Source organism: Eptatretus burgeri, chromosome 5, assembly GCF_056783735.1.
Source record: "Eptatretus burgeri isolate ZD-2024b chromosome 5, Ebu_testis_v1, whole genome shotgun sequence".
Classification (NCBI taxonomy): domain Eukaryota; kingdom Metazoa; phylum Chordata; class Myxini; order Myxiniformes; family Myxinidae; genus Eptatretus; species Eptatretus burgeri.
In genome coordinates this window covers 25,324,067-25,350,515 of record NC_140965.1, presented here as the reverse complement: position 1 = coordinate 25,350,515, position 26,449 = coordinate 25,324,067, and the positions used below count along the sequence as shown (strand labels likewise).

The 26,449-nt window shown below is 45.7% G+C and overlaps 1 protein-coding gene across 2 annotated transcripts in view; it reads right to left on the bottom strand.

Moving 5' to 3' along the window:
• Nucleotides 1-5,953: 5,953 nt before the first annotated feature.
• Nucleotides 5,954-26,449, bottom strand: part of PPTC7 (protein phosphatase targeting COQ7) — a 32,867-nt gene continuing 12,371 nt past the window's right edge. Inside the window, exons 3-6 of one of the 2 annotated variants that reach the window (XM_085881154.1) lie at nucleotides 12,067-12,265; nucleotides 6,728-6,851; nucleotides 6,452-6,610; nucleotides 5,954-6,342 (exon numbers count right to left, since the gene is read on the bottom strand). In XM_085881154.1, coding sequence (XP_085737280.1) covers nucleotides 6,301-6,342; nucleotides 6,452-6,610; nucleotides 6,728-6,851; nucleotides 12,067-12,265 — 524 coding nt within the window. In that variant the 3' untranslated portion in view covers nucleotides 5,954-6,300. The remainder of the gene's footprint in view (nucleotides 6,343-6,451; nucleotides 6,611-6,727; nucleotides 6,852-12,066; nucleotides 12,266-26,449) is intronic. The other variant, XM_085881155.1, reaches the window with a different exon arrangement.

Below are 26,449 nucleotides of genomic sequence, written 5' to 3'. Positions count from 1 at the left end.
GTGTGTGTGTGTGTGTGTGTGTGTGTGTGCGTGTGTGCGTGTGTGCGTGTGTGCGTGTGTGCGTGTGTGCGCGTGTGCGCGTGTGCGCGTGCGCGTGCGCGTGTGCGTGTGTGTGTGTGTGTGTGTGTGTCTTTTTTTTCTTTTTCGATAATTAACAAAAGCCACCGCCGTCAGTCTTTGGATGATCGAATCTCATATTTATCATAAAAAAGTTTCATGTTTTACCTTAAACCCGACGGCAGCCGGCAGGTACAGTCGGTGCACTGTCAAAGTGTCCCATAAGTCCCTTTTCCCACATTCCCCCTAAAACCGACTCTGGCACTTGCCCCCACAATCAATGTTCACCCGGTTTCAAGAGTTTTTCGGTGTCCTGCACGTTCACGGCGACGTGTTAACACGTTTAATATCACACACACACACCGAGCGCACTGTCATTGGGAACAATTTTACCGATAAACGTCCAGTGTGTACGTAATATGTAGACAGCGATCAATGACCACAACTCAGCAGTGCATCATTGCACAGGGGCATATGAGGGCTCTTTCCCCTCAGGGGACTCTCACGTACGGACCATGGTCACTGTGGACAATTATTTTTGCCGCCATTGTTTGGTTCGGCTTTATTTATTTTCATGGTGTATTCTCACAAAGGACCCGCACAATGGACGATCTTGTTCCAAGCATGCAACACGTTCTTCTGACGCATTCCTTTATTTGGGCGGTGTATAGGCAAAAAAAAAACCCAAAGTTATGTGCATGAAGAAAAATCAACATCCCTCCTCCTCAGAATTCAAAACACCTCACTGTACTGGAAAACGTGGGGACAGCAACACTGTACTGGAAAACGTGGGGACAGCAACACTGTACTGGAAAACGTGGGGACAGTAACACTGTACTGGAAAACGTGGGGACAGCAACACTGTACTGGAAAACGTGGGGACAGCAACACTGTACTGGAAAACGTGGGGATAGCAACACTGCACTGGAAAACATGGGGACAGCAACACTGTACTCGAAAACGTGGGGACAGCAACACTGTACTCGAAAACGTGGGGACAGCAACACTGTACTGAAAACGTGGGGACAGCAACACTTTTCTGGAAAACGTGGGGACAGCAACACTGCACTGGAAAACATGGGGACAGCAACACTGTACTCGAAAACGTGGGGACAGCAACACTATACTCAAAAACGTGGGGACAGCAACACTGTACTGGAAAACGTGGGGACAGCAACACTGTACTGGAAAACGTGGGGACAGCAACACTTTACTGGAAAACGTGGGGACAGCAACACTGTACTGGAAAACGTGGGGACAGCAACACTGTACTGGAAAACGTGGGGACAGCAACACTGTACTGGAAAACGTGGGGACAGCAACACTGTACTGGAAAACGTGGGGACAGCAACACTGTACTGGAAAACGTGGGGACAGCAACACTGTACTGGAAAACGTGGGGACAGCAACACTGTACTGGAAAACGTGGGGACAGCAACACTGTACTGGAAAACGTGGGACAGCAACACTGTACTGGAAAACGTGGGGACAGCAACACTGTACTGGAAAACGTGGGGACAGCAACACTGTACTGGAAAACGTGGGGACAGCAACACTGTACTGGACTGTAAATGGTGGAGACTTGTAATACTCTTCCCCACCTGGAGGAGGCGCTACACGATACACATTCTCATAGAGAATTTACACCGTCCCACTCCCCGCCCACAAAAACACCGGCAAAGATAAAAACACCCCGAAACATCAATTGAGGTCATGTTGATTAAAATAGGTGACTTTCTAAGATTGTCTTGAAATTTGAACAGAATTTTCATATCACCTCCCTGAATTCAACCACCAATTGTTTTTGAGGTCGAAAGCTCAACGTCGGCCGAATTTCTAAAATTGAGAGATCGGGCCAAATCCTACAAATGTCATGATATCTCAAAAAGTTGTGGATGAGTTATGACCGAATTAGGTGGATTTGAGTTGGTTCGGTGACAAGAACAAGGCAATTCGATTTTGGTTCAGGTCCAGCCCATCAATGGGATACAAAACGTAAACTGTTCAGTCTGGCACAGGTAAGCACACTTCCGAGTGCTATTCCACTTGGTTCAGTTTTGCCAAGTGTCACTCCATGAGTGATTTTTCATTTGTTTGTTTGGCACTCCATGAGTGATTTTTCATTATCTTGCCAAAACGAAGTTTTTGCAAGATCTGTTCGTCAGCTTGTATGTTTTTATTTTTTGGGGGGTTTTTTTTCTTGTTTGTCTGTAATCAATAAAAAATTCTGCAGAGCACAGTTATCATTGGAAATTTTTGTAACTTCGCATATCAGAGGCCTATAGAGGTCCCTTTCAGTGCACAAAATTTTGAAGGTCAAGGTCAAAGGTCAAGGTCACTTTGGCGCAAATCAGGGGAGTTGACGAAACCCTTATTTTTTGAGTAATTTTGATCGGATCGTCTTCAAACTTCATGGGAATATAGTTCATGGTCTGTCGCTCAGCTGATTAATTTTTGGTGGCGATTGGCCTTGACTTTCATGGTTAGCGCCTGAGGTCAAACATATTTGACCCCAAGGTCAAATTTTCAAGTTTTAGGAACCATATCGTGTAGTACCTCAAATTGAACACCTCGATGAGTGCTTTCTGGATATGTCAAGCTTGAGACATTATGACGTCATTTGGTGACGTTATGAGGTATACGCATATTTTTCATGGTTACTCTGTAGAACGATTCTCATCAGAATCTCTCGTCGGCAGATATTCCTCAAGGAGTCGCTCCTGGTAGATAGCAGCTCCGTTCACCTCAGTGTGACCTTAAATAAGTCACACGTGGTCACCTTTTGGCAAGATACAGGTCACCCTGCGGGTGACATTGTTTTTTTGTTTGTTTGTTTGTTTGTCTGTCACTCCATGAGTGTCTTTATGGCCTGTTTCCTGCAGGTGACGTGGCACACCAGCTGCATCGCAGCGGATTTGAGTTCACGGACTTCGAGGAAATTTGGGTTGCAGAAGGTGGTTGGAGATTAGCAAGAACCAACAATGAGGGAATTCTGCATTAACGTGTGAACAAATGTGGAACACCATGTGGGGATTTTGTCCATCCAAATTCACATTCGAATAACCGCTTTGATTGGAATCCTTCATGTTAATGTCACACAACAGCAACTCTGATACACATTGATGTGTCACAGAAGTCAATTTGAATTATCGTTTTCAGTCCAGATCATTTCACCTTTGTTTGTGGAATGGAAAGCCTTTGATGTTTTTGAAATGAATACTGTATTTATTTGCTTTGAGAAAGTAAAGGCTTTATTTAAAGTGAATTTGTGAAAGTGCTAAGATGGTCAGAGTTAGTGGGATGGAATATACAACATTTTGCTGGAGCAAGTGCTCAGGAAGTGGATTTTTTTTTTTTAAAGATGAACAGGAGAGAGGTTCTTAAATGTTGATGGATGAAACAATTCCGAATGGTAACGAGAAAGGCTTTACCCCATCTGCAGAACAGGTTTGGGGGGGGGGGGGAAGGAAAAAAAAGATCCCCTCTTCCTGTCCAGGCTGGAGTTCCTCAAGGCAGTGCTTTGGGCTCTCTGCTTTTTCTGGTTTTCATCAATGATCTCTGACTCTGGAACATCCTCTTTATTTATTTGCTGATGACTACACCCTCTGCCATACCATCTGTCATCCCTCAGATCGGCAAGCAGCAGCCTTTTCACCATCTGCAGATCTGGTTAAAATCACAAACTGGTCCGAGACGTGGATCATGTCTTTCGATCCTGACAAATATCACTCTCACAATTTCTCTCCGAAAGGACCGTCTGGAACCCCCATTTACTTTCTCAACAATCCCCTTGAATAAGTCCTTTCATTCAAGCTTTTGGATCTCACTGTCCGCCGTGATCTTTCTTGGGAACGCCACATCACCAAACTGCCTCCAAAGTCAGTCGCTAAACTGGGAATCTTCAGTCGTGCAAAGTCCTTCCTTGGCACACCTGACCACTTACAAAGCTTTCATACACAGGCTGATGGAGTACTGCGCCCCCCTCTGTGGTGGTGATCCTGCCTCAAACTTCGCTTGACTTCACGCTCTGGAAACGGACTTTTCAGATCATTGGTATCTCTCTCGCTGAAGCTGAGTCTTTGGGTTTCTGTCAACGGAGGCAGGTCAGTGGTTTTTCTGTCTTTGACCATCTCCTCTCTGGCCTTTCCCCTCTCCCCCTCCCCCCCCCCCCGCTCTGTCTGTGATCTGCCCTCCCTATATTTCCTCAAGGTGCTCAACGTCCACCAAAACTGCAAAAAATCAAAAATCACTGCTCACCTTCACTCTTTCTTTCCTCTTTTTCCCCACCTCTGCAACAAACTCTCAATCAGGGCAGCAGAGCACGGACCACTCTCGCCCAGGGCGACGGACCACTCTCGCTTCACAGCCGGCATCATCAGGCACAATAGGCACAATATTGTGGCTGATGAAGCTGGTGAAACGTTGCCCTGAGACCGGGTCTGCTCTGGCTTTTTTACCCAAATTAGCAGAGTCAATCTCATATTTATTTTTAGTTGGAAGTGCCTTCTTTGAAAATGTGTAAACCCAACCACACTAACCACACATATGAAGACCACAAGGGGAAAACCAGAGATGTCAGGATAAGTCAATTTTGAAGAAACTGAAAAACAAAGTTTCAAGACTTTGGTGGACTGTTTAATTTGGTGGTGGACTGTGGACTGTCATATCAATTTCTTTTCCAGTAAAAGGAAGAGTAATCATTGGCCGATCAAATTAACCATGTAGCATTTGCCAAGCTTCTGTGTTATTTAATTTAAGAGCAAAGAACGAATCAATGTTGCAAACTGACATCACTGGTTATTCCCTTGTTTAATAATTGCCATGCAATTTTAACCCAGGATGTGTAGCAAATTCATGCTTGTTGGTTATTAGCATACATTACATGACTTTGGTGATCACAGATTATATTTTTCAACATTAAACGGTCATTGTTTTTTTGTTTGATTGGTGTTCAACGTCAGACTCAAGGGTATTTCGCTTATATGACGACGGATTCTCCATTTCTTACTCCGTACTACTTCATATGATGGAAAACCGGGAGGAAACCAAAGATAAACCACACCACCCCCCCCCCCCCGATAGCCGGTCACCTCATGTGACTCCCTCATATACCTAAGCAGGTTGATTGGACGGTGGATACATCGAATGAGGATGGGGACTCAGATGCGCTAACCATTAAGCCACAGCGTGGGTCCCATAAAAGTCACAATAAAGGTTTGACCAGGCTTGAACCACGATATGCACCAACTACGGAGCCCATGATATAACCAAATAGGCTATTGTAGTGCTCAGAGTTTATGCTGTGAAAGTTTTACAACCTTTAATTTTTTAGTTTCTCAACTCTGAATATTATGGTGGAACAGTTAACATGAATGAAAGGGAGATAACCAGGAGTAAAGTACTGACAACTCTGGGTTTCTACTTGTTCAGCTTTGACAACACTTGTTTTTTCATTGCACGGCTAAACTTTAGACCATATAAATTATGTGACACCCCTGGTTATTTGTTAAAGTAATATTGTGAGAGCAAACCTTATGTTGCCAACTATTGGCAGGTGCAATAACCCTGAAATTTATAAAAAGTGACATCTCTGGTTTTCCCCTTGCGGTCTTCATATATATATATATATCTATATATTTTTTCTTCATGTGTATACATATATTCCTCCATCCATCCATTGGGACCATACTCTGTGCAGAGCGTTGGTGCTGCCGAAGGAGACTCCTTGGCAACTGGACACAATCCTGGACGGGTCGCCACTCTAACACAGATTTGGTGGTTCAGATTGATACACCACTTGCACAACAATCGCTTTCCAGCCATTACAACCGAACTTGTCGATTTTTTTTTACGTCGTGCAAGAAATGCAACAATGAAGATCAAGAGCCACAGTGAGTTGTTTAATAGAAATGAGGATTTATTATTTAAATACTTCGTGAAGTTATGTACACCAGTGAGATTTCAAGCTCACTTCAGCAACACAGGGATGCATATTCACATGACACAGACACATCTGTCCAATCTCAAATGGGTGAGACCAGACATGCAGGGGATGCCAATTGAAGATAAGGAAGTGAGGTGATGACGGAAGGAGGGGGGAGGTTGGGAAATCGGAAAAGGTTTTTATAAAGGGTGTAGGGACATAAGTGACAGGAACAGAAATAGAACAAACAAACAAAAAAATATATATAAACTCAGAACTTGAATGTAGCACAGCTGATGGTCAGTCTCCTGCATATTCTGTTACAACAGAGAGAAGAACCGTGATGTCATCTGGCTTCCCACCTGCAAAATAGGAAAGTTGACAGACCAAAATGAGTCACAAAACAGATCTAGATCCACCATTCAAATACCACCTCATCATGACCCCATTCCACAACCCTCCATCCCTCGCCTCGAACATCCCCTCCCCTCCCTTCATGCCTGTAACATCAAGACCATTGTCACAGGCAGAACGAGCGAATGGAGACATGTAGTTGGGATCGTATGCGAGGCGCCGTGCACGCTGCGCCATATTCTCTGCTATGCGACGCAAGCTGGCTTCTGAAGAGTCCTGGAAAAAGATTCAAGAGGACAGTGAATGAGAGGAAAACGTGGATCAGGCATAAAACTTGCATTGATCAGAAGATGATACAAAGCCTCGGAGAGGCAAGAAGGATGGTCGAGGAACCTTTATGCCGCGGAGCTCGTCGAGGATCATGTAATCAGGGAGGTTGTCAAAAAGCCCATCAGTTGCTGTGACGATGACATCTCCAAGCTCCACAGAAAACCAAGAGCTATCTGCCATGTCTGGGCTGTACACAAGGCAGAGGGATGGTCATGCGGGCAGGAGTCAAGACAGGAATCAACTTCCACCTTACTCAAAGGGGACAATAGCCAGAGATTTACACAAAGTCACTTAAATCGATACTAATAAAAGGCATTTTATCAAAAGTCAACTGACAAGGAAACAGAGAATTAGAACAGTCTAAGAGGTCACGACGTCAATCGATTATGCCTCTGCCTACATCATTATAATACTTGTACCAAGTTTGATTTCAATTCCTTCAGCTGTTCTCAAGTATCACGTTTTACCAGATATGACCTCTGAACTCTTGCTGCTGAAATATAATCAATAAAAGCAGGAGTGTGTGTCCCTCCGTCCCCAAACTACTCCGTCAGTTTTGGGGCTCGACCCATCAAACCTTATGGAGTCCCAGTGGATATCCGAAGGTGGGTGGGAGGTTTCTTAAATTTCTCAATACAATAATGATTTGACTTTCGATCCATATAAAACTGCTCCCAATACGGAAGTAAACGCAATCACGAGCTCGGCAAAACATTGGTTGGTTTGATAACATCTCAACACAATTGTGATTTTGCGTTTCCACCCAACCGACCCTGCTTTTATTCATTCTAAGGTGGGTGGGAGGTTTCATAAATTTCTCAACACAACTACGATTTTAATTTTCGATCCGAACAAAGTGTTTTGTGTCCGTCTTTTCTCGCCGGCAGATTTGTCTGCATTGGCGTCACGTTTGAACGGCATGGCGTCTATATTTGTTTGCCTCATGTGTGTATCAGCATTTATATTGTTATATTAATGGTATATTATTAATTTTTGATCACAATGATGCTGTTTGAAATGAAAATATACAGAGATCAAGTTTAAAGCAGAATGACAAAATTATGTGAGGGTTTCCACCCATGACATCCAGATTAGACATTTGTAGTTTTGCCATCATTGTGACAGCTATTACCCAACTTACTTCTGTTGGTCAGTTGCAGCAAGTCCCCCCCCCACCCCCCAAGTCCTTCACAAACCTGCCGTCGAGCCCCCTCCCATGCATAGCACATGTACCTCGCTCAAATTATAATATTATATACAAGCAAATACAACCCGTCCCTTGACTGAGAGGGGTATTAAGGGGGGGTTGAGAGAGGAGGGAGGGGAGGGAGAGAGTGGAAGACAGGAGAGAGGGAGAGGAGAGAGAGAGAGGAGGCAGGGGTGGGGAGAGGGTGAGCTAGGAAGGGGGAAGGGAAGGTGGGGAGAGCTGTGCCTCACTAAGTGTTGCTGTACTGTGGCAGGGAGGGGTGAGAGAGCAAGAAAAAAAAAAAAAGAAGAGAAAGGTGAGGGGTGGGGTTAGTAAAGAGAATGATATGTTTTGCTTAATGACCGAACACACACACACACAAAAGAAACTCATGTCAGAACAGCTGTACACACGACGGCACAGCAGAGTTTAATGTAATCCGCTGGCACATCTACAAAAACTTTGATGTCCCAGCTCCAGAAAATTTGTGGGAACATGAACCAAAAATAAATCACTGAAAACATGGAAGTACCGACCGCACACGTATGACCTCATGATCCCATCGAGCGTGAACATCGAAAACAAAGCATTGAGACCAGAAGTACAAAAAGAGAAGAGAAGAGAAGAAAAAAAAGAGAACAAAAAGAGAAAAAAAAAAAACTTCGGTAAAAAAAAAGAAGGCATTGCATATTGAGGTGTTAATATCAGTGATTTTGGACTAAATGATGCAGAAATCAAGAAAATAATCAAACACCAAGACCTCAAGAATTAAGTGAAAAGATCCTGGAAGCTGAAGAATGCTACAGTTGTTCCAGTGATAGCTGGACCTACAGGAATGATGACAATTAACCTCAGAGATATTAAACATAGGGACAATACCCCTGGGCGCTCACCTGGTAGTGGCTGGATAAGATAATCAGGCCACCACTGGTCAGCATGAATGACCCACAAAATATATAATGGGGAAGAAAGTAAATATACATGGATATTTTTTTGTTTGTTTTTTTAATGCCATGAACAAACCTTGATACATCACAGGTGATAAAGGTTGTGCTCAAGTTTCATTGAAATTGTGTGTGTGGCTTCAGAAAAGAAAGCAAATACATATTTGGGGGGGGGGCAACCCCACTCCGCCTAATGACCCCAATTTTTTTTTAATGTCCTGAACAAAATTTAGTATATTATGGGTGGTGAAGATGGTGGTCAAGTTTCATCGGAATTGTATGTGTAGTTTTGGAGAAGAAAGCAAATTCATATTTTGGTGGGTAACCCCCCATAAATCCCCTTTGAGCCAGATTTTGATTTAGCTTGTCTTAAACTTTCATCAGAATTGTGTGTATTGTTTCCGAGAAGAAAGCACATACCTCTTTGGAAGGGTAAACCCACTCACCCTCCCCCACCCCATAAACTCCCTCTGTGGACCCCTTCAGACCACGTTTTTTTTTTTTTCATGCCATCAAGGGTGATGAAGGTTGCAGTCAAATTGCATTGAAATCGTGTGTCTAGTTTCTGAGAAGAGATTGCAAATATTTGTGGACAGACGGACGGACGGACGGACGACATGCCATCCCATAAGCTCGCCGGAACTACTTTACAGGTGAGCTAAAAACCATCCCTGGAAATATTACAAACGAACTGCAGTTGGAAGCTGTCCAGGGCTCAGCGACAATCCTGAAGAGAACCCTCGGCACGAAACTTTGAGAACAGAAAACTTCACAACTTGGTCCATGAATCGTGACCCCTTACTAAAATGAAGGTGGATGCTTTGAGTCCACCCTGGGAGGACTCCATTCCACATTCTGAAACATACCAATCAAACACACAACACACAACACACACAGATTTACCTTGAAACAGGACTTAAAGTGGGTACTTGGTGAAATTCAATTTTTTTTAAAAAAAATGTACCAAACCAAAGAACACAAAATGTCGATCTATACTTTATACCTTCACAGCGAGAACAAACATGGCGAACACCTGGTCGGATGGACCTTGTTGTTCGTTTGTTTTTTTTCTAATATGTATCGATGTCGAAGTGAGAGGTGGATTACAAATGGAGATCGCACAAAGTGATCCTTGCACATTCTCAGAGGATAAGACACCTCCCGAGGCACCCAACAAAGGAGGAAACATACATCTAATCGATGTGAGATTGAAGAAGTTCGAATTGCAAACATACCCCATGGGAGTTCATTAGTACCTCACAAGAGTGAGGCTAGTTTCATATCATCATTTGAGACTTAATTTTGTGTTAGGCATCGCCCAGCGCATTAAAAAAAATAAAAATTTAATAACAATTTAAAGAAAATGGGCCGAAAGGGCCAGAATCTCACTTGGGCTCAGTTAATGCCTGGGGAATGGTCTCTGGAATATACCTGTCAAGTTTGGTTCGGTTCCATCCACTAATAACCGAGAAATAATTTTAAGAAAATGGGCCAAAATGGGCCGTTCCTCGGCCCGAAGGGCCGCAATCGCACTTTGGGCTCAGTTAATGCCTGCGCATGTGTCTCGAAAATGCCTGTCAATTTTCAATTTTCATCGAATTCTGTTCACGAATTATGGAGAAATAGACGTTCAAATGAACTGTACACAAGAAAAGAGAGAACGCGAACGGCGCTTAGACCCCGTGGGTGGAAGACCCCACGGGGTAAAAAACAACGAAGTAGCTTGAAGAGCGCTCGCCAAGTGGCTTAATCATTCAAGCAAGCACTACAACGAAACGGTCGATATGAAACGGCTCCCTTGGCACGCAATTGGCAATCACCGAACCATCAAACTAAACATACACCTCCCGGAGACGCCAGAATTGGACAAATGAACACTTTTCTCGGAGCCGTAACTGCTTGCAAGTTCGATTCTGAAGCTTAAATTTTCTAATTCGTTTTAATTTAAGAGAAACTCGTGGCGAACGCAGATGCGGAAATGAAATAATACAACGAACGCTGATGTCTCCGGACGTTTATAAGCATTGCAATGTAGCGAGCAATTCGTGGCTGTGATGAACAGCTTGTTCCAAATCGAAGTAGGGTTGAGCATGTCAAAAAAACGTGGCTTCAGACCCCAGCGAGTTTATCCAGGAAACACTTTAAGACCCAGAGAGCGAGGTGGCCGAGGATCGGCTGATGAAGGATATAATTAAATAAGGCCGTGTTATTATCTTCAAAAGTGGTGTTTGAATTAACCCAAACACCCAATTTTCACTCTTACACTTCCTTGGAATTGTCTTGGTAGGCTTCTCGGTTTTATAGGTTTGGAATTATGGACACACACACACACACAGACACACACACACACACACACACAGACACACACACACACACACACACACACACACACACACACACACAGTGTCTGTCCTGTCACTGTTCCTCAAACTTTTATGAAATCATACCAAACATCTGGGCTGCACCTACCTCTCCCAAGTGTACGTCCTCAAGGGATATATATATATATATATATTTTTTTTTTTTTACTTATCTTCAGCTTCAATTGCTTATAAAAAAGTAAGTTCACGAATATTACAAAGAAATTTAAACAAAATAAATGTTTGTATTATGATTGGGGTAAATCATGACAATACGGCAACTCACGTACTTATCTTCAGTTAAAACAACCTGTCTATAGCGACGTGGTGATGAGGTGCTTTGAATTGCATGGAGGCGAGGTGTTTTTAATAATATGGCGGTGTATGTCCCACTGTTGCAACGTGTGGTGAGGCAAGCATAGCGAGCCAATCCACACTAGTTACACATACGTGTATCAAGTTTAGTCCAAATCCAATCAATGTTTCACAAGTTCATGTGGTAATTTTTACCAAACATGACTTCTATCTAACCTTTGACTCCAAAATATAATCAGTTCATCTTTACATCATTATTCATACTTGCACCAAGTTTGACTTGGATTCCTTCAGCCATTCTTTCGTTATCGCAGTAATGAAAACCTATCACGGACAGATGGACAGACAGCCAGATGGACAACCCGAAAACAATGTCTCCGGCGACTTTGTCAACAGAGGCATGTAAGGAGATTAAAATATCAAGTTATCCAAAACGTTTGAAGTAAAGCTTCAAGTTAAGAGCTTGATTATAATCGGTTGCTTGGAAAAGCAGAGCAACCGATCAACAGATAAGCCAAAGCAGGTGAGCTAAGACGGAGATGGTGTTCTTAAGCATTGCACTCGAGCAGTTTCATCACAATCTCATATGTGGCATACCTATCACTGAGGGCAAGGTTTTGAGCCTCGGGTGGTGCTATGGCAAGCTGATATGGTGTGTTGAAGTAGTGCTGCTGTTCATTCGAACGATGCACCACAACTCCTGCTCGAACCACCACAAACCCAGAGTCTCCCAAGTTGGCAGCAAAGAGACGCCGTGAAGTGCGGTCCAGCACAACTACACAGGCCGTGCTGCTACCTGAGTACAAGAGATGAAAAAAAAAAAATGAAAACAAAATTGACACTATCATCATATTGCTCAAGGGTCATCTTGCATCTTACAAAGCTCACCATTGCTAATAGTATAATTTCCCTGTAGTGTCAACATGGACAATTTGTTCAGATCTTCCACACTCGGCCCAATAAATAGTTCATCAAAACAGTGAGACTGCATCAAGCTCTGACAATTGCCACAAAAATTATTTTTTGTCATCAAGTATAATGTGATGAAACAGAATTTCAAGAACAATATTTATTTAAACACATCATCGACTAACAACACCAACACTATCACGATTAGGACTCAAATTTTTGCCATTCTTTTGTGGAGTCGATCAGGGAATGGTTTTGGCCCAAGTCTTTCACAAAACAGTCCACGGCCTGACATTCAACCAAAAGCGATTGGGGGCAGGAATCTACAATCTGTTCAGGGTGCTGAAAATAACTCGCCGACATTTAATGAAAGACACCATGCCATTTCTTTTTACGTCCACCAACATACCTAGTGCTAGCACATGGATCCACTGGCCCAGTCCTTTTATGGCACACACACCAGCACCTCTCCCTGAATACAAATACCTTTGTCTTTTGTTTGCATTTTATGCACAAATGTTTTTTGGTTGTTGTTTGTTAATCTATTTGTTTGGGATCATAAATATTTATCAAAAGATGACAAATCCTACCGGCCCCACCAGCAATTGCAAAGGCGGAGGCGCGGCAATGGAATAGCATTTGCAGTCACGAAGGAAGCGGCACAGCCGTAACACCACGCTCTCCTCGCGGCCTATAAATATTTGAACGAGAGATTCCAGAAAGCACACGTCTGGGAATCTGCACGAGCAAACTGTTGTTCCGAAAGGGAGCTGGTGGCCGCAGCACAAGTGGAGAGCTGGTGGTCAAACGAGAAGCGAGCGAGGTTCCATGACAGATGGACAGACCCAGCCAGTGGAGAATTCACACTGACTCGCACTATCTTCCTCTTCCATTTTGCTCCCTTCGGACGCATAAGCATCAACGCAAAACGAGCTCACTGACATCATACACATCCACTCTCTGCACCTCGCAGGACACATCAGATTCACACCACCTTATTCTTCTTCTTCTTCTCCCCCCTTTTTCTTGGGACCAATGCGAGCCCACCAGCTTACGTATGGTGGGTGGGAGGCCGACAATATGCCTCGTATTCTTCTCCCTCCTCTATCCCTCAGTCTTCTTTCCCCTGTTTCCTGGAATGACAGAGGCGTCTTTTTGCAGACGTGATGGTAAGTGACTGAATAAGAACGGGCTTATGTGCTCGGGGTAAGGGTTTCTCTTTTGTGACACTGTCTTGTACATACATGCCTTTTGTTAATTCAATACAAACTGCTCACAAACTGTCCGGTTGTCAGCTTCCATTGGTTCGATAGTGTGTGCGTAGCAACAGGGTAATCTCGTTCCCTACCGTTCCATAGTGGGTAGCTTTTAGCCAACATTTCCACTTTTGCTCGGCCATCTGTTCATCACAATGGGATGTTGAGAGAACGGTACTCCATCTGGTGGGTTTAATTCGCGGGAAAGGTAAAGGGGATTCAGACATTGGACCTTGCCTGAATTAAACGCCTCAGACAGCATCTGTGGATGGTCACCAACCTACCGCCCCAGGGAGTTATCTGCAGAGCAATGGCTGGATAGTGGATTTGAGAACTCCCCACATGATCCATACCAACGGCGAATCTGGAACAATATATTTGAAGCATTTCAAAACACCATGGCAGAATCCCTTCATCATGAAATTTGATATCCCCTGAGAGTATTCTGAAATGAACCTCTGCCATTCAGCCTACAAGCTCAAACCTGACACCATCAGGTTTCCATAGTCTTGGACATAGCCAACATTTTATAGAGGATCCTGTAAAGCATGCATTTTCAAACGACAGTTTAACGGCATACCAGTGTATAAACCGCAGCAGTTTTTCACCCTCAAAAAATAAATAAGTAAATAACCTTTTCCGGTGTATTAACCGCACCTATGTTTTTCACCCTCAAAAGAAATGAAAAAAAAGGATTTTATTTTCTGATCGAGATCTAAATACGTTTGTTCATCAACTTTGTACGGCACAAAGTGACGGAGGTATCAACATGCTTACGCCCATGTCTGCTTTATTTCGTCCAACAGTCTTATTCTTATTTTAAAGAAGTTGAAGAGAGAGGAGAGGATAACGAAGTTTTTATTTTTCTTTCTTATTTTTTAATATTATAAAGAGGATTTTTTTTGTTCCGAGAAAATGGAAGAGAAGGGATTCATACTGGTATCATACATATTTCTTGTGGATCTGTGGCCCTGAAAGGGGCCGTTTGGGTTTGATGAAGAGTTTCAGCTAAACCCGAGGAAATCCTCGTCAATGCTTTCCTCGAAGACGGCATGCAACTCCTTGTCGGAATCAGCGTAGATGAAGTCCACATCGCTGTCACCGTCATTTGCAGCCTCCTCCCAAACGTCGTCCTCTGTGCCGTCCATGTTGTTGGAGATGCAGCATTTCAGAAATACTCGCTTGATGACAGTATCTCCCCCCACACCATAACAATCCAGCCGCAAATCATCGGCAGGTCAACCTTTCTCATCCTTCCGATGAGCGCCAGAGGTCTCCCAGTCATCATAATGCTCAATCAATGTAGCGACAGGAGTATTGGTGAAAGTTCAACTAAGATGCATATGGCCAATGCTCCTCTGAATCCGGGTCGAAAATCCAGGCGGGAGACACGTCACGAAGTGTTGATTTTCAACTGATGAAAAGTGTTACAGAAATGGCCCTTACGGGAATACTAAATATAGAATTAGCTCAGTTCCCCCATTAAATTCATGTATAGATAGGTTGTGTGGTATAAGGGACAATATGTGTGTGTCGGGAGGTGTAACAGACTGTTTTTGTGTTCGTGCTATGGTGGTGAAACGAGAGATCGCTATTATTCCTTCCTCATTCCGGAATAGGCTCCTCCCAGTCGGCTGAGAGGAGTAGCCTAGAGCGAGGGGTGTGGCCTGGACAGGAAGTGACGTGAAGGGGAGGAGCCTTTGGTCAGGGAGTCGCCGAGACAGACATGTGTCGAAGGAGCTCGCGTGTCAAGGCGAGAGAGAAAAGAAAAAGGCAGTGGTGAATCGGCCGGCAGAGAAAGCGGAACCTGCACATCGATTCACCTCACGACTCGAAGGAGAAAAGAAAAGGGGATGAAAGGAGTGCTGTGTGTGAGGAACGGCCGGGTTCTCGAGGCGAGCGAACGAAGGAGGCACCGTGTTGGGTCTGCTGGGGGAGATGCTGAACCGACCTGCACGTCGGTAATTCGACCGAGAGAGGAACTGAGGGGACGAAGCGGGAGTCGGGCTTCGAGGCGGGAAGGCCGGAGAGGATATGCAGGAGCGTCTGACGGTCCTTGCTCACCTCACGGCTTGACACGTTGTGATCCGCCTGTGGAACTCGGACCTCGACTGGGACCTTGCATGGAGAACAGGCCAGGCCAGGATTCGTGTGCTGAACGCTGGAGAGAGATCGGTGATCTCGCATCGTCGACGTGGCGCGGAGCCAGAGCACGTTGAGGAGAACCGCGCACGCGGTGACTTGGGCGGGAGCAGGAGTGCTGCGCCGCCATTTCTTGCTGCGCGGCACGTTCGAGCGAGAGTTCGAACCCGTGGAAACCCGCTGGTTTTTACGAGCGACCTTCGTGCTTTTGGGACACGGTCCTCTCGTCCATGAGCCATCAACAAGTACTCTGTCTTGTCCTGCATGCATGTTTGTTTGCACGTGTTGTATGAGGCATATTTCGAAGTAATCCTCGAAACCTATTGGCCGTGGTCCCCTAGTTAAGAACGGGTTGATTGTTAATAAAACCACTGTCGTGTTATTGCTTGTGTTGTGATCCCTGATGTCCCCAATAAATCTGGTTAATTCTGATGAAGTTGCCGCGATGGATTAATGCGTGTCGCGTCGAGGAACGATCCGTTCGATTGGCATACAAGACCAAAATGGTTACAGACTGGTCGACTCCGCTCGGTCAATGACAAAGCCCGTCTGTAACTGGGGGTTCTATCTTCCCCAACTGGTAAGGTACATGATTACGTTGGTATCGTGATTGAAGACGCGTGACCCGAGGCCTGTGCGGAGCCGGCCGGCGCTATAGACTCCCGGAAACGGTGGTGGCGAGGGGTGGCACCAGGGACCGGGTCAGATTCCCGCCACCCCAGATCCGCAACAACTGGTGTCAGGAGTGGGATGACGAACTCTCCGCTTCCACCTCTGTAAATATGCAGAACACCGATTGTGTTAACAATTGGTAGTGATTTTATGCTTGAACGGATCGGAGGAAAAATTTGCAAATTATAAAGAAAATGGAGTCGCAAAATGGCGGTGCGGCTCCATCTCGGCGCGACACGAAGTGGGAGTGGGCTAATTATAGCGCAACGAGCCACAAGACGCGAAGGAAACGCTCCCGCCCACCGATTCAGACCACGTGGTCACGGCATGTGCCATGGCAGGATGACTACGCGAACATTGGCAAGCTTCAGGCACAATTGGGAGATGTCTTGAAAAAGGTGAAGCGTTATGAAGACTATATCGAGGAGGTGCAAAGTGGAGTGGACGAATCACAACGGCACGCAGACGAGCTTCAGCAAAATTACGTGTATGGGGGGGGGGGGACACACAGCGTTTGGACGATTTACTGGAACGAATTCGGTGGCAAAAACATAACTTAGCCAACAGAGTCGACAAACTGTGGAAAAAATAATTTGGGAGTGTTTTATACCCGTCAGTTGGAATATGCAAAGAGCAAACTGAATGAAAGAATAGAGGAAGAGCAAATTAGTAATTCCCGGGATAGAGAGAACTTAGAAGGAGAATGGAAAACAAAGCTGGAAACGGAAAAACAGGAGCACGATGTGGAATAGAAACTACTGAAGCGAGAGGTAGAAGAAGGCATTCGGAAAAGAGAAAGCCTAGAACAGAAGATAAAAAGAGGAGAGGAACATCTGGAGGAAAGGAAGGAAGAATTGTTGGGAAAGTCAAGATGGTTCGAAAAACTACAGGAAGAAATGAGGGAGAACTTGGAGGAAGCAGATAGGAAACAAAAGGAACACGAATCAAAAATTGACCAACTAATGGATGAAATGAGGAAAATAGAGGGGAGTACCCATAAGTTGGAACAAGAGAAGAGCAAAATGAACAAAAGAATGGAGGAAGCATGCAAATTGAGGGAAGAATGGAAAAAAAGCTAGGAAAAGGAAAAACAGGAACACGATGTGGAATTGAAATAACTGAAGGAAGAGGTAAGATCAGGCAATCAGGAAAGAGAAAGCCTTGAAGAGACGATAAAAAGAGAACAGAAATATAAGGAATACGGTAAGAAAAAGGATGAATTGAGGGAGGAAGCATGCAAAAGAGGTGATGAGGCCAGAGAGGAATTATGGAAAAAAACTTCTGAGTTACAGAAACACCGAAGCAAAGAGAGGGAACTCCAAAACGAACTGAGGATGTTAAAAGAGGAAGGACAGAGAACGGAAAATGAAACTTTAAGGAACCACATTGTGCAGATCGAACAGCTGGAAGCCAAGGCCAAACTAAAGAATGAGATGCAAGAAAGAGTAGTGAAAGAACAAGGAATGAAACAGGAAAAGGAGATCAACATCACTGCCCTGCATAAAAGGTGCAAAAACAGATCCCTGTAACTATAGACCAATCAGCCTTCTCCCAATCATCAGCAAGGTTATGGAATCCATCATCGCTTCAGACATGAAATCCTTCCTCTTCTCCAATGGCTTGATTTCCAATCATCAATTTGGTTTCAGACCAGGTCACTCTACCCTAGATATGCTGCTACTGCTCTCCCATCAATGGATGGAGGTCCTCAATGCCAGACAGGAAATCCGAGCCGTATCCCTGGACATATCACGTGCTTTTGACACAGTCTGGCACCCTGCCCTACTCACCAAACTCTCTTCCCATGGTATTCAAGGCCATCTCCACTCATGGCTCGCAGACTTCCTCTCCTGTCGCAGTCAACGTGTGGCCCTAAATGGAGTTCTTTCATCCCCTCTTCCTGTGCAGGCTGGAGTTCCTCAAGGTAGCGTTCTGGGCCCTGTTCTTTTTCTGGTTTTCATCAATGATCTCTCGGACTCTCTGGAAAATCCTCTATTTCTCTTTGCCGATGACTCAACCCTCTGCCGTACCATCTGTCATCCCTCAGACCGGCAAGCAGCAGCTTCTTCGCTCACTGCAGATCTGGATAAAATCACAAACTGGTCCAACACGTGGAACATGTCTTTCAATCCAGACAAATCTCACACTCTCACTATGTCTCTTCGAAAGGACCGTTTACAAAACCCCCATCCACTTTCTCAACAATCCTCTGGAAGAAGTCTTTTCTTTCAAGCTTCTGGGTCTCACTATCTGCCATGACCTTTCCTGGGAAAGTCACATTTCCAACCTTGCCTCAAAAGCCAGTCGCCGACTGGGAATCCTCCGTCGTGCAAAGTCCTTCCTCGGCCCTCTTGAGCTCCTGACCACTTACAAAGCTTTTGTCCGTAGCCTGATGGAGTACTGCTCTCCCCTCTGGGCTGGTGCTCCTGCCTCCCACCTTTCTCGACTTCACGCTGTCGAAACCAGGGCTTTTAAGATCATTGGCATCTCCCGCAATGAAGCTGAGTCTTTGGGCCTCTCACTCAATCACCGCAGGTTGGTCGGTGGTCTTTCTGTCTTCTACCGACTCCTCTCCAGCCTTGCCCCCCTGCTCTCTCTGCGATTTGTCCCAACCACATTTCCACAGGGCGCTCAAGGTCCGCCAACAACCCCCTTCTGGTAAAACTACCAAAATCACGAATCACTGCTCATCTTCACTCTTTCATTCCTCTTTTTCCCGCCTTTGGAATAAACTTCCTCACTCTATTCTTTCCCATTCTTCCCTTCAGGCTTTCAAAACAGCTGTTCACCACCACCTCTTATCTTCCCCCATCCAAATCCTCGATCTTTTCTACCCCCGATAATCCACCCAAGCCCACTTCCTTCAATTCTCCTGCTTTCCTTCCTGAAAGTCCCTTTAATGTCCATCTTCCCCTCGCCATGTTCCCCGTCCCATCCCCATCCCTCTCCCTTCCACAGTTCACCTGTGTCTGTTCCCCAATGTTTTGTCCCTTCCACTCCCGCCCCTCTTGTCTCATGCCTCCTTGCTGTGAGTTGTGTGTTAGCTCTCATACGAGCCTCGACCAAGGTATAAAAAAAAAAAAAAAAAAAAAAAAAAAAAAAAATGAAGGAAACAACGACATTGGAGAAGGAAGAACAGGAGAGACAGTGGAATAAGAAACAAAAAGAACAACGAATGAAACAGGAAGGAAAGATCAACCAATTGAAGGAAACGACGAGATTTGAGAAGGAAGAACAAGAGAGACAGTGGAGTAGAAAACAAAAAGAACATGGATTTGAAATTGAACAACTAAAGGAAAAGGCAAGGTTGGAGTACGAGGAGATGGTGAAAGAACAACGAATGAAACAGGAGAAGGAAAACATCCAATTGAAGGAAGCGATGAGATTGGAGAATGAGGAACAATAGAAACAGTGGAATAAGGTACTGAAAGAACAACGAATGATGCAGGAAAGGGAGATCAATCAATTGAAGGAAACGACGAGATTGGAGAATGAGGAACAAGAGAAACAGTGGAATAAGAAACATAAAGAACAAGGAGTGAACCAGGAAAGGGAAATCAGCCAATTGAAGGAAGCAACGAGATTGGAGAATGAGGAACAAAAGAGACAGTGGGCGAAGAAACAAAAAGAACAAGGAATGAAACAAAAAGGACAAGAACAACTGAAGGACAAAGCAAGGTTGAAGTACACAGAGATAATGAAAGAACGATGAATGAAACGGGAAAAGGAGCTCGACCAATTGAAGGAAACTATGAGATTGGAGAATGAGGAACAAGAGAGACAGTGGAAGAGGAAACAAAAAGAGGGACAAGAACAACTAAAGAAGAAAGCAAGGTTGAAGTACGCGGAGATAGTGAAAGAACGACGAATGAAACAGGAAAAGGAAATGAGCCAATTGAAAGAAACAATGAGATTGGAGAATGAAAAACACGAGAGACGGTGGGGTAGAAAACAAAAACAATTCGAGTTTGAAATTAACCAACTCAAGGAGAGAGCAAAGTTGGAGTCCACGGAGATGGAAAAACTCCGGAAAGATCATGAACAACTCAAAAGGCTCAGAGAGGAAGAACAACTCGAATGGAAAAGAAAATGGAGCCAGGAAGTACAACAGCACAATGATATGGGATGTGTGACATCACCACAGGGAGTAATGTTCGTGGTGCAGACCTTGATTGACATCACTCGTCGGATGACACCACACTTAGAGCAAACCCTGGTGATTGAGACATTGAGGGAGCATGCGGGGTTGTTGACGAGTGAGATACATTTTGAGCAGGTCCAGCGTGTGGAACTGACAGCCCCAGAGGAGAGTGGCGAACCAATGATGAGTAACCTGCTGGAGAGAAGCGACCGGACAGAGGTAACTCTGGAACGAAGCAGGTACGTGGGTACATGCATACATGGTGCGGACGATGAGCTTAGGGTAGAAATTGAATTTTATGTTAACGAAGAGACTCTGTCCGATGGGGTGCACGTATGCGTGCCCCCTGAATGTGTGTGTCGAGTGCCTGTGAATGAATGCTGTGAGCCCACAGTCCAGACTACAGCACCGGTATGTGTTGCCGAGGACGAAGTGTCTGTGAGTACTCACCTGGCGGTCGAGAATGTAACCCTGGAATGCGAGGCAGTTGGTCAGTACACAGGCAAGGTTGAAGGTGTGGAAGGTCAACACATAACCTTGGGATGTGTGCAGCCTGCTGTGTATGAGAGTCCTGAGCATGGAATGAGTGGAGCCATGGGAAATAGGTTTGAAGTGCAAGAGGAAATAGAAATGCCACCAGGACAGAATTTGAGCCAGGGGACAGAAACCATAATGGACAGCTCCACGTGGGTTCTTACAGAGTTGGAGGTGCTACATCCAGGAGCAGTTTTAGATTGTATTTTAGAAATCCAATTTAGAAATTGTATTTTAATTTCTCTATCAGCCTCACAGGAACTTTGGAGTGGAGTGCAGATGAGTGGCAGGCGGCACTGGCATGTGTCACTTGGTCTTCAGACCTTTCTGAGCACACGAGTGGTTTGGCTAGCTGAGTGGGGTTTATCTGTCTTCAGGGAGTTATGGAGAAGAGGGGGACGTCATTCCACCGATTGGGGTTTACCTGACTTCCGCGAACCCTGGAGAAAAGGAGGGGGTAGATCACGGCCCCCATTGAGCCGTGGCGGAAAGGCGGCGGGGTCATGTAATGAGGGATTCATTCCCTCACCTCCCTTCCAATGAGCCAAAGAAGTAGGCTTATGGGGATGTGCAAATCTTGATTGGAGGTATTACCGGAAGTGATTGCAAGATTGAGAGATGACAGAAGGCATAAGAGTGGCACGAGTGGATTTGGGTGATTATTTAAAAAAAGTGGTGGAGACATAACAGGCAGAGCGTTAAACGCACCTGAAAAAAGTGGATGACAAAGAGTGGCTTGTTTGAGGAAGGATTGAAATGCCTGGTTAGAACCATGCAGAGATTCATTGGACTTGTGAAGAGATTTTGATGTCTGGTTTAAACTTTTGGAAATAAACAATTAGGGCAGTATGGAGGAGGCCAACGGACGATGGACGTAGTGACAAATTAATTGGGGTTTGATGAAAAAGTATACCAGTTAAATTTGTTGACAAAGTGGTATCCGAGGGACAGGTGTGTTTTTGCTTTCACATAAACGTGAAAGGTATTGGATGGTGTTGTGGACTGGGTGTGCGGCACTGTGGAATGAATGACTAAAGAGTTTGGGTGAATGGCGTAATTGTGCAGATGAGGAGAGTGAGTGCGAACAACGTATCCTGTCGGTAGGAGTCTCTAAACCAGGTTGGTGTAAGTTAGAGGGACTTAGAGGATTCGTCATGGATTCTGGCTGCTGTTCCATTGTGCAGGCGGAATGCGAGGGGTAGCTGCAGGCCAAGGTATGGGGATACTGGTTGGTAGTGTGACATGGTATGAGAAGTTGGTGAGTCGGTAAGCAGGGCAGCAGGGCTTTGGGGGTTCCTGTCAGGTGAAGGCCATCAGAGGTGCCAGGAGAGCACGGTAGGTTCAGTGCTATGGGAGCATGGTGTCGGTGCTATAGGTGCTATGAGAGCACAGTATAGGTGCTATGAGGGCACATTATGGGGGCTAGAGAAAATAGAGAGAGCCACCCCTTTGTTAGGAGCGCCAGAAGCACGCTCAGGTGAACCCCGAGGTCGCTGGGTGTCCTCCACCCCCGATTGGAAGCAGGCAAAGAGGCCTAGTAGTAGTCACACTCCCCAGCCAGCGAGTTATGCCTGGCACCACCAAATGGAAAAAGACAAAGAAGGGCCTTGCCCAGGTTTAATAGAATGGAACAGTGTGCCAGGTCGGGAAAAATGGGTCATTCGGATCATTCTTGCCATAGCAGGGTTTGTTGCATTGTCTGGAACTAAAAGTAAATGGTTAGGTTCGATGGACTCTCCTCCGCACCATTCATGTGTGACACCTGGTACGAGTAGTGTTGATGGGAGAAATTGTTGGCAAGGTCACCCTCTCCAAGTGCCAGAGAGGCCACCAGTATGTCATGAGCACGCATCCACGAAGATAACAGTTGAGTAAGAAACACACCGTCCTGTCTGTAAAAGAAAGAAAAAAAAGAGAAAGAAAAAAAAAAGGGGGAGAACCTAACCAAAACAAGTCAGGCAAGGAAGGTTAAGGGTACAATCCATCTCCCCTAGTCTAAGGTCATCACACCCATTTGCGTCCTCAAGAACACCTCCGAACTGCATTTGTTTACCATCAATATCACCATGCCACCACTGCTGTGTCATCTGCTGTCCAATGCAGGGCTTGTTGCCTGCTACTGCTTGTGAGTAGGCCATATGGGCCAAAGCATTTTTGTGGGCCATTGAGGCCAAAGTGCTTTCGTAGGCCGTTGCGGCCGAAGATTTATGCCATTTTATGGGCTCAGTGAGCCAAAGAACTCTTTGTGAGATTAGGCCACTGGGCCGACTGAACTCACCTGGTGAGAGGCCAATAAGGCCACGAAGTGAGGAAACCCTCAGGGGTGAATGGACAACATTGCCGGGAGGGGGCATGAAGGAGCGAACAGGTGAAAGAACTTTGAACCTTTGAATGTTCTGCTCCAATGCAAATGTGGTGTTAAAAGTAAAATTGAATGCCCTCCCGTTCAAACCCATAATCACAATGTTAAATAGTGTGCATAGTGTGAATTTCTTTGTTAGATTGGTGACCCGACACACGAGGATAGGGACATGCCAATCTTACTGTGACAATGATTTTTGGAGTTAAGTGCTTCTCATGTTGTGGGTTAGAGTAAATGGGAGATCTGTGCTGTACGTTAGACAGCGCCATTGCCATGGGCTGCCCCAGATGGAGGCTCGGAGAGCCTCGGGAGAAAGGTGGGGGTAGTGTTACGGAAATGGCCTTGAACGGGAATACTAAATATAGAATTAGCTCAATTCCCCCATTAAATTCATGTATTGATATGTTGTGTGGTATAAGGGACGATATGTGTGTGTGTCGGGAGGTGTAACGGACTGTTTTTTGTGTTCGTGCTATGGTGGTGAAACGAGAGATCGCTATTATTCCTTCCTCATTCCGGAATAGGCCCCTCCCAGTCGGCTGAGAGGAGTGGCCGAGAGCGAGGGGTGTGGCCTGGACAGGAAGTGACGTGAAGGGGAGGAGCCTTTGGTCAGGGAGTCGCCGAGACAGACATGTGTCGAAGGAGCTCGCGTGTCGAGGCGAGAGAGAAAAGAAAAAGGCAGTGGTGAATCGGCCGGCAGAGAAAGCGGAACCTGCACATCGATTCACCTCACGACTCGAAGGAGAAAAGAAAAGGAGATGAAAGGAGTGCTGTGTGTGAGGAACGGCCGGGTTCTCGAGGCGTGCTCGGAGTCGCTTCGAGGCGAGCGAACGAAGGAGGAGGCACCGTGTTGGGTCTGCCGGGAGAGACGCTGAACCGACCTGCACGTTGGTGATTCGACCGAGAGAGGAACTGAGGGGACGAAGCGGGAGTCGGGAAGGCCGGAGAGGATACGCCAGAGCGTCTGACGGTCCTTGCTCACCTCACGGCTCGATACGTTGTGATCCGCCTGTGGAACTCCTACCTCGACTGTATGGAGAACAGGCCAGGCTGGGATTCATGTGCTGAACGCTGGAGAGAGATCGGCGATCTCGCATCGTCGACGTGGCACGGAGCCAGAGCGTGCTGAGGAGAACCGTGCACGCGGTGACTTGGGCGGGAGCTGGAGTGCTGCACCGCCATTTCTTGCTGCGCAGAACGTTCGAGCGGGAGTTCGAACCCGTGGAAACCCGCTGGTTTTTACGAGCGACCTTCGTGCTTTTTGGGACATGGTCCTCTCGTCCATGAGCCATCACCAAGTACTCTGTCTTGTCCTGCATGCATGTTCGTTTGCACGTGTTGTACAAGGCATATTTCGTAGTAATCCCCTCGAAACTTTTTAGCCGTGGTTCCCCAGTTAAGAACGGGTTGATTCTTCATAAAACCACCGTCGTGTTATTGATTGTGTTGTGATCCCCGATGTCCCCCATAAATATGGTTAATTCTGATGAAGTTGACGCTATGGATTAATGTCTGTCGCGTCGAGGAACGATCCGTTCGATTGGCATACAAGACCAAAATGGTTACAGACTGGTAGACTCCGCTCGGTCACTGACAAAGCCAGTCTGTAACAAGGCCACTAGGGGTTCTATCTCCCCAACTGGTAAGGTACAGGATTACGTTGGTATCGCGATTAAAGACGGGTGACCCGAAGCCTGTGCCGAGCCGGCCGGCGTTATGGACTCCCGGAGACGGTGGTGGCGAGGGTGGCACCAGGGACCGGGTCAGATTCCCGCCACCCCGGATCCGCAACAAGAGGAAAGTTTGTCGTGGTGGTTCTACCGAGATGCAGCTGATGTTCCTCAAAACCGAGGTCAAATACAAAGGCCTGCGAAGTAAGAAAGTTTGTCTGGTCGATGCGAGTAATCCACGGAAGCAAGTTGGGAACCGCTGATGGAAACGAGGGAAAACAAAGAACCAGGAAGAACGAAGAGAAGCAAAGGAAGCCAAAAGAACCGAGCAGCACTGGTACTCTTCAAGCTTGACGATCCGACATGGGTCCTCACTCTCTTGAGATTTTTCTTCTTCCTTTTAAATCCATTTCATGCCCTCATATAGAAAAATAATCGGGGTTGATTAGTTGTTCCGAGTTTTAAACTACGCCCCGCAAGCCAGAATTTGCTTGCATAGCATCAGCATGTAAGGAACAAACTTGGTGAATTAATTCTGCCTGCACCAGATGTTCATGTAGAAAATGATGCATGTAAAAATATCGTCACCACTACATGTCCCTTGTCATCCCACCCCTTCTGCTGCCCACAAACAATGATGCCGGCTGGAAACTTGTCTTTGGGCGGTGTCTTCCTCTTGAATAGAACATATGAGAAAGCTTGCCACGCAAGCTTATTTGAGATGGGTGCTCAGATATTGGACTCGAGCTAATGTGCATAATTCTTCTTTTGATGTGAGGCCAGGTGTTCTTCTTATTTTGGGTTTCTTTTGGGTTTCATGGTGTCGATACAAGCCACACACCTAAACTCCAGGTGTCTCCGGCCATTTCCGAGCGCGACTTATTTAATTTCCACACACTATTAATGAAACGCCATGCAAATTCTTAACCTGAACCGATTTTCAAAATTGAGCTTAACAGCAGTTCTGACTGCTTCAAAAGTGCTCATTTGGAATACAATTTAAATTCAGCATTGATAGTTTTTAATCAAGACTGATTTTATTTTCTATATTGGATTCGCTATATATGCTAGATATCCCTTATTGTCAGGTTTTCCGTGTGTGTGTGTGTGTGTGTGTGTGTGTGTGTGTGTGTGTGTGTGTGTGTGTGTGTGTGTGTGTGTGTGTGTGTGTGTGTGTGTGTGTGTGCGTGCGTGCGTGCGTGCGTGCGTGCGTGCGTGCGTGCGTGCGTGCGTGCGCGCGCGCAACGCGAGGCTCCACAGAACGAACCAGCAAACCAATTTCGATGAAACTTTT